At 37.8% G+C, this 12,184-nt stretch overlaps 1 protein-coding gene across 2 annotated transcripts in view; it reads left to right on the top strand.

The window, feature by feature from the left end:
- LOC107701343 (receptor-interacting serine/threonine-protein kinase 2-like) overlaps positions 1-12,184 on the top strand; it is a 21,681-nt gene that overhangs the window by 5,320 nt on the left and 4,177 nt on the right. Inside the window, exons 6-11 of one of the 2 annotated variants that reach the window (XM_016503334.1) lie at positions 3,509-3,670; positions 4,980-5,065; positions 5,230-5,322; positions 5,435-5,516; positions 6,586-6,804; positions 6,927-7,343. In XM_016503334.1, the coding sequence (XP_016358820.1) occupies positions 3,509-3,670; positions 4,980-5,065; positions 5,230-5,322; positions 5,435-5,516; positions 6,586-6,804; positions 6,927-7,309 (1,025 nt within the window). In that variant the 3' untranslated portion in view covers positions 7,310-7,343. Of the gene's footprint in view, positions 1-3,508; positions 3,671-4,979; positions 5,066-5,229; positions 5,323-5,434; positions 5,517-6,585; positions 6,805-6,926; positions 8,249-12,184 lie in introns of those variants that run through there. The other variant, XM_016503333.1, reaches the window with a different exon arrangement.

A 12,184-nucleotide genomic window follows, 5' to 3' on the forward strand; every position in this document is an offset into this window, starting at 1 on the left:
AAAATAACATAATTTATTTAACAATTCTTCTCCCCCGAATTATGTCTTCCGCCATTTTGGAGAGTACCCAAGAACGTAATCAACGTAATCAGCGTTGTTTACGTTCGGGGGAGAAAGAGCGCGCATGAACGTAATCTGCGTAATCAGCGTTGTTTATGCTTGGGAGAAAGCGTGCGTATGCATTGTGATACTCTCTAAAATGGTGGAAGACGTAACTCGGGGGAGAAGAATTGTTGAATAAATGATTATTTTTGTTTTCTTTGCGCTCAAAAAGTATTCTCGCAGCTTCGCAAAACTGAAGTTGAGCCAGATGTCACATGGACTGTTTTACCGATGTCCTTAACTACGTTTCTGTCTGGGAACATTACAGTTGTGTTGCTGTCTATGCAGGGTCTGAGAGCGCTCAGATTCCATCAAGAATATCTTAATTTGTGTTCCGAAGATGAACGAAGGTCTTACGGGTTTAGAACGAAATGAGGGTGAGTAATTAATGACAGAATTTTCATTTTTGGGTGAACTATCCCTTTAAGGTTCAAAATTGTTAGGAGTAGGGAGGAGTAGTATTGGGCGATATGCTCCATTGTCATATCGTCCTATCGTCAGCCTGTGAGATCGCCAATAAACGATATTATCATGCTAATTTAATTATTTACTTAGTTTCATAGCCGGAGAGTGAACCAACTCCAGGGTAAGGCTAATAGCAGCCTAATTTTAGTGTAATAATCTATTAACGAAATAAATAAAATATTTTTAATATGACTGAATTTGTATTTAATATAATAACAATTGAATAGAAACATTGTAAGTTACTAATTACAATGCTTACATTTCCTCAGTTATTCAAACAGCAGCTACAGAAAACGAGCAAAGAACATCATCACTGACTTCAGTCTAGCGCGAGTTTATGAACTATAAAAAAACACTCCCGTTATAATCAGTAAAGCTATCTACACTGTCGAATAAATCTTATACTATAATTATAATCTCTTGTACAGCGATGACTCATCTGAACGCCTCTGATTGGCCATTGCATTCATAAAGTCAACGGAATCGTGTGTGATTGATTATAATCACAACCAATCAGTCTTCAAAAGAATGCGTCATACCTAGCAACAGGGTCAAACCCCGCCTCCTCACTAAGATGAAGGTTTTTGTCTTTTCCTTGTTCAGAGTTGTTCTCAGATTAGTTCCTAGTTAGAAATGTTTAAGATAAATTAGAAGCCGTCTGAGAGGATTCTTTGAAGCTTTAAGAATACGGGCCAGGATCCTTTCAATGACTCCAGTGATCTGATTTTCAAAACCGTTGACGAATCGGACTGAATTGGTCTGAATTGGTCTTAGAAGTTCCTGGGTTAACCGCTCACTCACACTCTTTCTGAGTGTTTCTTAATAAAGCAGACTGAAAATATGTTTACAACCTGACTGAATGACATTTTTATCAACAGTAACATGAAAAGATTTTATTCAAAGCATTTTATTAAAACATGCAAAAACTTCAGCCAAGAGACGTAGGCTCATTCTAGATTTATTATTAATGCTAATTATTTTTTAGTTTTTTTAAGTGACATTGTTATTTTAAGGCTGAATCATTTGAGTTGATTTAAGAGTAGTTTGTTCTCTTTGTGCACTCAAGACAAAAAACAAAACAAAACCAACAAACATATATTTCATATTTCATTTATTTAAACATTTGTGCATCACTGTGTTTGGTACAGAACTTTAATGTCGACCTCTGAATGTAGCAATGGGAATATTATTGATCATGAACACTAATATCAGTATAAGGGGAAGCAACAAGCAAATAAGAACTGGAACACATAAGGCTGCAATACCCAGCCCAGTTAACTTTAATTAAGAAAAGGGCACAATAAACAGCAGTATGCATCTACATATGGTTTTATTAGACTGTTGTTAGACCTTTTTCTTATTATGCCATTCTTAGACGATTCATAAAAATATTCACGAAACAGTTGCTCTAATAATGAATGTGTCAGTCAGACTGCTTACAATCTGTCAGTCTAGTACTTGTCAGTACTGATATAGGCCTATAAACTAATTTAATCTCCTCTTATTCACCATTGAAATAATGCATGTCTGTGATTGGTTACAGTTTGAAATGCCAGTACAATACCAAAACCAAGTTTTCATGAAGTTATAAAGACCTTCTTTGACATGGATGGAATACTGTACTAAAATACTCTGAAAGTTTTCCCTGCTTATTCTATTCAGTACAAAACATACAGCGCAAACAACAGGCTTATTAAAGCTAACTTAAACCATAAAAAAATTGTTACTTCAAATAAAATAAATGTTGACTGAAGAAAAAAAAAAACACAATCTGATTTTATTTCAGCTAGTTGCCAATGCAAGGTGGTCACACTTTAGTTTGGGGGCCAGTTCTCACTATTAACTAACTATTAACCAAAACTTTCGCCTCAATAAACTCTTAATTTACTGCTTATTAATAGTAAGGTAGTTGTTAAGTTTAGGTATGGGGTGAATTAAAGGGGTCATATGACGTTGCTAAAAAGAACATTATTTTGTATATTTGGTGTAATGCAATGTGTTTATGCGGTTTAAGGTTCAAAAAACACATTATTTTCCACAAACTGTACATTATTGTTGCTCCTCTCTGAAACGCGTCGATTTTTACAAAGCTCATCGTTCTGAAAAGCAAGGTGTACGCTGATTGGCCAGCTATCCAGTGCGTTGTGATTAGCCGAATACCTCATCGATAAACACACACCTTGTCCTCTGTTTCTCGCTCTGCCCCGCCGCGGCCTGCAGATTGAAAAAGAACGCGCTGAAATGGGGAGGAGCCGATCGAAGTCTGCCGCCGTTTTCATATGAAATTTAGGCGTTTTAGGAGGACGTGGATGACTCTTAACTTTTATATAGAATATCTCTGTTTGAGACTTTAGTCTTTGCAACTTTAGGGATCTTACCCTAATTATATTGCAGTATATGACCCCTTTAAGGGTTCTAGAATGTGATCATGCAGAATAAGGCATTAATATGTGCTTTATAAGTACTAATAAACAGCCAAAATGCTAGTATGCCAAGCAACTAGTTAAAAGTGAGAATTGGTCCCTAAACTAAAGTGTTACCAGCAAAGTTTCTCGTTTTCATTTAGTTTAACTTGATATACTAAAATAACTAAGGTAAAACTGAAATGTAAAAAAAATAATAAAAATTATGTAATAATTTGCACACAAAAAAACTAAAATTAAAATGAAAACTAAAATATAAAAATAAAAGCTCATTCAAAATATTGAACTATACTACTATTTGAAACCAAAGTAACACGGCAACCAGTGAAGTCAGATTCATTGTGCAGCCCTACTCTATACTAAGCACATTTTGCTGTGTCATGTTTTTGATGCAAAAAAAGTCATGATTTCCTCTCATGGTCACTTCCTCCTCCATTTCATAAACTGCAGCCATCTGTCTATCCAGGCACCATTCCTCCATTCTCTTGACACTGTCCTCTTGTTGTCTCTGTGAGCAGAGGCCACCAATCCCATGCAGATCATGTTCAGTGTTCTCCGAGGATCTCGACCCGACACGGGCCTGGACAGTCTGCCAGCAGAAATTCCCAGTCGAGAGACCCTCATTAACCTCATGACCTGCGGCTGGACCGCTAACCCAGATGAACGGCCCTCCTTTCTCAGTGAGTGTCAGCCTGTGCCCCACCTTTGACCTTTCCCCTGCTTTTCACAATCCCTCTGAACGTGTTTACTTCATGCTGTCACAATCCAATATGGTGACCTGTTCTTGTGGATTGTTAAATATTTTAATTGTCTAACCACAATTCTGTCATTGGTCTTTACTGGCAATTTTGTCATCTCATAAAATTTGGTGTTACAGACAAGTAAAAATGTTGAGTTTCCCTATGATGATTTCTGTTTTGCAAAGCCTGCAACAGATCAGGGGAATGAGGAAATGACTGTGAATAGACAGAGAGAGCAGTGGGGTCATCTTCATGTGTCATTCATCCAGAATTGTCATTTAACCAGATAAGGTTAAATAAATCAGTAATTAAATCAAACATTGTGAAAGTCCAAAATCTAGATTTGGCCATTTGGTTTTTTTGTTTTTTCAACATGTCCCATTAACAATAGACAATTTTTCTTCCTAGTAAGCAGCAGGCAACGTTGAGTAAGATCTTTTGGCACAGACCTGAGTTCTGTGAATATTTTTGATAAGAAAGTAGTCCCAAAAAATGTTTAAACAGTACTCAAGTCCACTTCAAATATTGATTTGGGGTACACATCATGTCAGCTCTAATATGGTTCACAATAGAGTTCTGCAGTGATTGTTTTTTGTAGGCCAAATCGGAAGTTAGCATCACCCTGGATCCCTTGACAAAAACCCAATGGGTGGCTATGAATAAATTACATGACCACAGTCACAACGTCATAACCATTCAACTTCTAACAACTCTTTTAGTCTTTATTTAAAAAATTATTTCCTGAAAGTTTGAGTTTGAAGTTTTTGCAAAGTTTGGATAGTGTGTAGATGAGTTTACCTGTTCGGTGTGGTGACGTTTAATGTACCAGACAACCGCTGGAGTTCCATTTAGCTACTTGTTAGCAAACACCTTTTTCAAGACAAGTAAATGCTTAAAAAATCACTGATTGCTGATGTACTTTATACTGTAAATAAAACCTGAGCATACCTTGAGCTTGTGTTAACCACATACCTTATTTCTGGCATTTTATCCAAAAACCCATTCAAAAAACCTTCAGGACAATTCAACTGGAAGTCCTAAAATGCTAACTCGTTTCAGCAATGTTTTGACAGTAGTGTTTTGCGATATGAGCAACTAAATGAACCCTGTTTATTCTGATGACAGATTGAGCAAGAGGGCATGATGAATGTGTAAAAATGACTGATGACCATACCATACATACATTTTGAATATATATGTTTATTGAATTATTTTGAAGCTTAATAGCTGCTTTGTCTGTACTGTACAGATTGTCTTATTGAACTGGAGCCCATGCTGAGAAGATTTGATGAGATTGATTTCTTGGAAGCAGTGTTGGAAGTGAAACGAACAAAGGTGAACCTTTAAGGGTTTAGACTAACTATGCATGGATGAACTATTGTTTTAATTCCCATTTTTGTCTAGATTTAGTTACTGGACTTAGTTTGATGGCGTTTTCTCACTTTGAGGTAAAAAAACAATCGAAAGTATTGTGATTTCTTGTGCCTTCTTTCCCTCAGTATATGAGGCCATCAAGCTGCTACTCATCAACTCAAACAAATGGGAAACTAATCGAAGAAAAGATTGTGAAGGAGCAAAACATCCCTTGGCCAGTAAGTTACTATGTTCTTTTTAAATATAAGTCCTGGGTTGTTGATGATTCAGTATTTAATCAGAGATGAGAATGGTCTGGCAAGTGTCTGAATTTTCTTGTTCATGTTACAGGACAACAGTTCCACATCCAGCTCTTCCCAGGAAGCAGAAATATCCCATCCTGGCTGCCTTACCATATCAAATCCCTCTCAAGGCAGGACTTATTTCTTCTAAAAGCGATAGATCACCCAAAAATGAAATTCTACCATCATTTACTCACCGTCGTATTGTTCACAACTTGACTTTTTCTTCCATGAAAACAAATTTGCTGGAATTGCTGAATGAGAAAATTCATAGTAGGGCTTTTCACGCTTGAAATAGTTAACCCTGGGTAACCAGAATCCTTGGTTATTTTGTTTCACACTACTCATTCTTTAGCCCGGGATAACAATTATTTATTTGTATTCATAAGCTCATGTTTCACACTGTAAGTTCGGTAACACTTTATTTTAAGGTGTCCTTGTTACACATGTTACATGTACTTACTATTATAATAACAATGAATTATGCATAATTACATGCAAGTAACCCTAAGCCAAACCTAACCATATAGCAAGTACATGTAGTTAATTAATATTACTCAGTACTTAAATGTATTATTACACTGTAACAAGGACACCTTAAAATAAAGTGTAACCGTAAGTTCCTTGACTAGATGAACGAACACACACAACCTGTTTACATCAATGATCTAGCATTGCACATCCTCGTATCATATATTACTGACTGTGCTATCAAGTTTATCCTGAAAAGACTTTTTGGACTGTAAAGGTAAGAATAAACCGGCCTCTTCTTCACTCCAATTGGCGTGTTTTTCATCACCATTTGACTTTTTTTTCCCCTCAGGCGCTGAAACAAATGTTTCTGTGACTGTCCAAAGCATGTGAATATGGGTTGGGTGTCTGTTGCTTAGTATCTAGCTGTAATGTTGTAACACAGAATTGTTTCACACCGTACAAGTTTGGTGCTGATATGTGGGAGCAAACTCCGGAGCAGTGTTTCATAACAAACTAGGTTTTCACGTTCCTTTACTCTGGGGTTAAAAGCAGGGTTTAGATCGATGATAACCCAGGGTTGTCTTTAGGATCTTTACCCTAATGAGTAAATGATGACAAAATGTTGGGGTAATGTAATCACATGCACCTAATCTATTATTCTTATTTCCATCTGGTCTTTGGATTCTTTGAACTGGTTCGTTTATTGGTTCTGTTCTACATTATCAGGTGTGTCAGGTGCTCAGGCATCATTAATGTCCCTTCCACTTGATCCTCCAAAGCCTCTTGTGGACCACTGCTCTCGGAACAACCTCAGCCCTGAATACCAGACGGCGCAGCCCGTGTCCGACCTCAACATACCTTTCAAACCGCATGCGTCACAGAGTGAAAGTGACCTGGCTCCTGTCATACAACCCCTCACGCTGCAGCCACATCGACATCCACAAGGTAACCTGTTAGTGATACCTTGAACAGGACCAAAGCATCTGTAAGATCTTTTTCAAAGTTGCTGTCAACTTTGACATCCTCGATTCAGGCTCTCCTTAATGTGCTCTTGACTTTCCTTGCAGATTTTGTCACAGCATTGGACACTCAAGGTCCGGCGGCTCGCTGGATTGCTGCCCGAAGGGAGGATGTCGTGCGACAGATGACGGAGGCGTGTCTCAATCAGAGTTTAGATGCTCTGTTGTCCCGTGAGCTGCTGATGTGCGAAGACTATGAACTGGTCGTGAACCAACCCACACGTACCGCCAAAGTGCGGAAGCTTCTGGACACTTGCGAGCGGCATAGCGAGGACTTCTGCCGCGTGGTGGTGCGGAAGCTCCAGGACAACAAACAGATGGGCCTGCAGCCCTACCCCGACCTCAGCACCACCAGCCCTCCGCCTCCACCTTATACCGCCCCCAGCGCCCCCTTCCTCTCCAACTCCTTCAACACCACACGAAACTTCTGACCTTCTCCCAACTCTCTGTGAGCTCTGGAGCTCTGTGAGTCCTTCTTTTCAGTTAAGGATGGTTCCTGTTCACATGCTCTTACATTTGTGCTGCTTGGCCGAAACGTTGTGTGCCTGGACAAGTGCTTTTGCCCCTGTGGTTAAGGTGTTGGTGCCTATGACTCACAACTTGAATGGTTGCATCGTACAAGACTGACTTCGGTCAAATAACCACTTGGCTTGTGTTGACTTCTGAGCTATACTAGTTGTTGGCGTAATGCCTAAATCCTTGTTGACAGGGACGCCTATTTATGCAGTACAGTGGTTTGACATTGTCACGTTTAAACCTTTATTCTAGCCATCAAAAGAATCTGGTTGCTGCTACTCGGAAAAGCAGTGAAACGCATAAGCAATCGATTCTATCTTGTCATTTGCACTTTCCATGCCAGCAAATTTAGTAAAATAGAAGACTTGAAGTAAAGTTATAAAGACACACCCTCCTATAATGCCAAGAAACGTCCAAATTACTGCACAGTTGCATGTCTGGACTTGATGATGAACTCATGTGAATCAGCAGTTTTGTTCTTCCTTTTTGTAAACCAGTCCTTTTTTCCCACACTGGCACTAAGAGTCTGTCGGTTGTTTCGCTATGTGTCAGGGTTGGTAGACGTTTTGCAGATGTAGACCTTTGTCAGGGTTGATGCAGTTAAGTCTGTGGTAGGTTGAAAGTTACAGTGTATTCTATGGGTTCTACACTAGAAAAGTCAACAAATACATCTTGAGAATTAGACATGACCTTGCTCACCAGCAACACGACAACACCAGCTTTTGAACAGATGGTATGTATATCGTGGTATATCTTTTTCATTTGCATTACTTAATAAGAAGTCCATGAAATAAAGTCCATTGGCACACCAGTAGTTTAATGGTTTGGCCATGAAGGGATAGTTCACCTAAAAATGAAAGTATTGTCATTGTCATCATCCTCATGTCATTCCAAACCTATATGACTTTATTTCTTTTGAAGAATGTTTTCGTCAGTGGGGTCCAGTGTCCAGTGTTTTTGGACCCCATTGACTTTTATTGTATGAAAACATTCTTCAGGAGAAAAAACTCTAAATGACGACTTCATTTTTATTTGTATCCTTTTAAAACTATACTGAGTGCCAAAAAGTTAGCTTTGGCATGTTTGGATTTTTGTGGGGGTTTTTTTTTAAGAATTTGTAGAATTGTTTTTTTTTTTTTTTTTCCATTGAGCCAATCAGATGTGTCATTCTTTCCTTGTTTTTTCTTTTGGTACAGTGACTACTGTAGCATCCTGTTCATAAGCAATATTAGACAGCACATTCAATAAAGCTGAATCAATCCAGGCTGAATAGGGTGGTACACTGGAGTCTACATTGATAGAATTCACACAAACTGGCTGAGGCCAACTTTACACACAAGCCTTTTCTTCTCGGTCATGTTTTTGATGTTCTCAAATGGCATGTCAGTCAAGAGCATTAACTCAATAATAAGATAATCATAGACCTGCTTATTGAACCATATGTAGCCCAGAGTTGTTCACACTTCAGCTTAGATACTTCAGTTTCTCTTAGTTAGTATTGTGCCATCTACCGTATGTAGCCTAGTTTGCACTGGTGATCATTGACTCCAGATGTAGCAGCAGACAGAGGTCAGTTTACAGCACTTTTAAAGGGGTCATATGATGTTGCCAAAAAGAACATTATTTGGTGTATTTGGTGTAATGAAATGTGTTTATGCGGTTTAAGGTTCAAAAAACACATTATTTTACACATACTGTACATTATTGTTTCTCCTCTATGCCCCGCCTTTCTGAAACGCATCGATTTTTACAAAGCTCATCGGTCTGAAAAGAGAGGTGTGCTCTGATTGGCCAGCTATCCAGTGCGTTGTGATTGGCAGAATACCTCAAACGTGTGACGGAAATGTTACGCCCCTTACCATACTGTGATGCCGTGTCCCGGCAGGAACGACGAGACAAAAAAAACATTAAAACCAATTATAAACGAGGCATTTGTTGCATCCAGTATCTGGAAAAGTGTTGTAAATACAACCTAACCACTGATTTCTAGTCGTGTCCTCTCTTGGAAGGCCAAACAAAGTAGTTTCGCTTTCACAACGAAACACAGCATCACACACGGCGGGCTAGAGTGAGAGGAGGCCTAGAGTGAGCAGCGGCCAGCGGCTAGAGTGAGCGGAGGCTGGCTTGAGTGAGCGGCGACGGGCGGGCTTGCGGCAACCACATGTGACATTAAATAGACTAGCATGAAGCAACTGTTTTCAATAGTAGATGTTTACATCACATCTGGATAGATTTTAAGAAATGCTACTGGCAAGATGCTTTTATCAAGAAACAAATAGTATTGAGTGACTCTTTGCTACTGTTTATACAACCGTTGCCAGTTTAGACCAGCAGTTTTCCGCCATGTTGTTCAAAGATTTGATTTCCAATATTAATTATGCTTCAGATGAAGTGTTATGCTTTAAGTTTTGAAGTTATTTCGAAACTAAACCAAAGGGAATGAGTTAGCACTGTCAATATTCTACTGATCTTTAAGCAGAACACAAATAGAAATTCATGACGCTGAATTAAATTTGTGCTGATGCTTTGATTTTTTTTTTTGCTTGACCCATGAGCCAGTCATATGCTTGATGATATGAAGCAGACGATAAGAGTTTTGCTATGTTTTCTCTTTTTCAGTGTTTTCAGGCATTGAATTCCTGTGCTGGTGGGGTTTGCATGCGTCTGTGCTGTAGACTTCCCCTCTGTGTTTTAGAGGTTAACAACAATAAGTTGTTACAGAGGTGATGTATTTTCCTTAGACTGTTTACGTTTGTCCCCTGGAATATCCTGAAATTGTTTTTTTTTTTCATGTTTCCTTCTCTAAATTGCTCATGCTGTAGTTTTGGACTTGATTTCGATGCGTGTCTGATGAGCACCTCACCGATAAATACTGAACAGAAATTGAGTCAAAGTGCGAAACCAGTCTTGCTAAGTTGGTGTTTGATGTCATTGAATCGTTTTCAATGCAAGAATCAGATTTGTAAATGCTATTTGCACTTTTTTGAGCTTTTTATTACAGATTTGTATGTTGACTTTCCACCATTTGGGACCATTTACAATATAAAGAGTATGGCCTGTTATTGTTTTGTATTTATTTATAGAGTTTCTTACATGCATCTTAAGTGGATTGTAATGGGTTGTTGTGATTTTTTTCTATATAGTTAAAAAAAAAAAAATCACTTGTTTCTAAGTACTGTGCCGATCTGGTGATGCTACGATGCTGAATGCATCTTTAGATTATTCAGAGGCTGAATATACTTTAGCACTCATCTCAGCAGTATATCAAGACAGATACTGAATTGCTTAATGGGCTTGTTAGGTCTGGATACAGAAAATGTTGCGTTTTCATTCATATCACATTTAAAAATCACACAGGCTAGGGATTTATTTGAAATGACTACTACTGATATCAATGTTCATTTTTTGCCTTGAAGCTCTTCGACTTAAGACATAAATGGCTTGTCATGAAATATAAAATGACAATAATGTATAGCATATGTAGCAGTGTACAAGTAGCATACGTCTGTGCTCTGGTACTATGTGAGGAACTTCCACAAAAATGTGTGATATCAAAATGTGTAGAATTTCCTGAATGTGTGGGGTTTCTTGTGTTTGTGTTACCTGAAAGTACATTCTGAAGCCTTCTATGCCAGAACTGTGTTTAGACAATAGCTGGTACTAATCTGGAATAAGCGTGACCTCTCTCAACAATAGTGTGCTTTTGAAATCTGTTATGACCTACAAAAGCCATTTCCTCATTGATTTGCACAGGGCTGTTACCTGCACCTGCAAGATAGCTGGGTGGTTGCCTTAAAAGAGCCCACCACATGGTTTCTGTGACATCTGTGGCCATATTTACAAACAAAATTGTAGAAAAATAGAGCGGCTCTTTAAAAATTACTATCTCCTAATTTTAGAACTCTTAGAACTTGTAAAGCAATTTTGTGTTTAGGACTCATTATTAATGTATTAATTTATAATGACCTTTTAAAAATAGATATAACCTGAACCTCTTTTGTAAACTTCATTAGACATGCAATTACCTTTCTTCAGTACCATTCAAAAGTTTGGGTCAGTAATATTTTCATTTTTATGCCCACCACAGCTGCAATTATTTGGTTAAAAATACAGTAAAAACAGTAATATTGTGAAATATTTGTGTGATTTGCAAATCTGAATTTTCAGCAGCTATTACTCCAGTCTTCAATGCCACACAATCCTTCAGAAATCATTCTAATATTTAGATTTTCTGCTTTAATTTCATAATTAAATGTTCAAAAAAAAGCTGGAATTGGATTTTTTGTGGAAACAATGGTACATGTACATTTTTTTTTTGGATTCTCTTGAGTACAAAGATCAAAAGAACAGCATTTATTTGATAAAGCAATTTTTGTTACATTAAAAATATCTTTACTTTCACTTTTGATCAATTTAATGCATCCTTGCGGAATAATAGTATTTTCTCTCTTTCAAATAAATAAATAAACAAATTATTAGCAATCCTGAACTTTTAATGTAGGCTATATTTATATAGGCCTACACTTATAATGTATATTTATATAGGCCTATACCCTTTTCCATAGGCTGGCCACACACTTGAAGATTTTAAGGTTGATTTTAAAGGGGTCATATGATGCGATTTCAATTTTTTCTTTCTCTTAATTCTAGAGCCAGAGCTGGAACAGATCGGATAACAAAGACAAGCTTTAGTTCAACAGGGTTTTACTGAGCTACTTTTACTATCAATAGGAGAGGACAGGCATTCTCTCTCTCTCTCTCGCTCTCGCTCTCTCTCTCTCTCTCTCTCT

The sequence above is a fragment of the Sinocyclocheilus anshuiensis genome, unplaced genomic scaffold, assembly GCF_001515605.1.
Source record: "Sinocyclocheilus anshuiensis isolate Anshui unplaced genomic scaffold, SAMN03320099.WGS_v1.1 scaffold1726, whole genome shotgun sequence".
NCBI lineage: Eukaryota > Metazoa > Chordata > Actinopteri > Cypriniformes > Cyprinidae > Sinocyclocheilus > Sinocyclocheilus anshuiensis.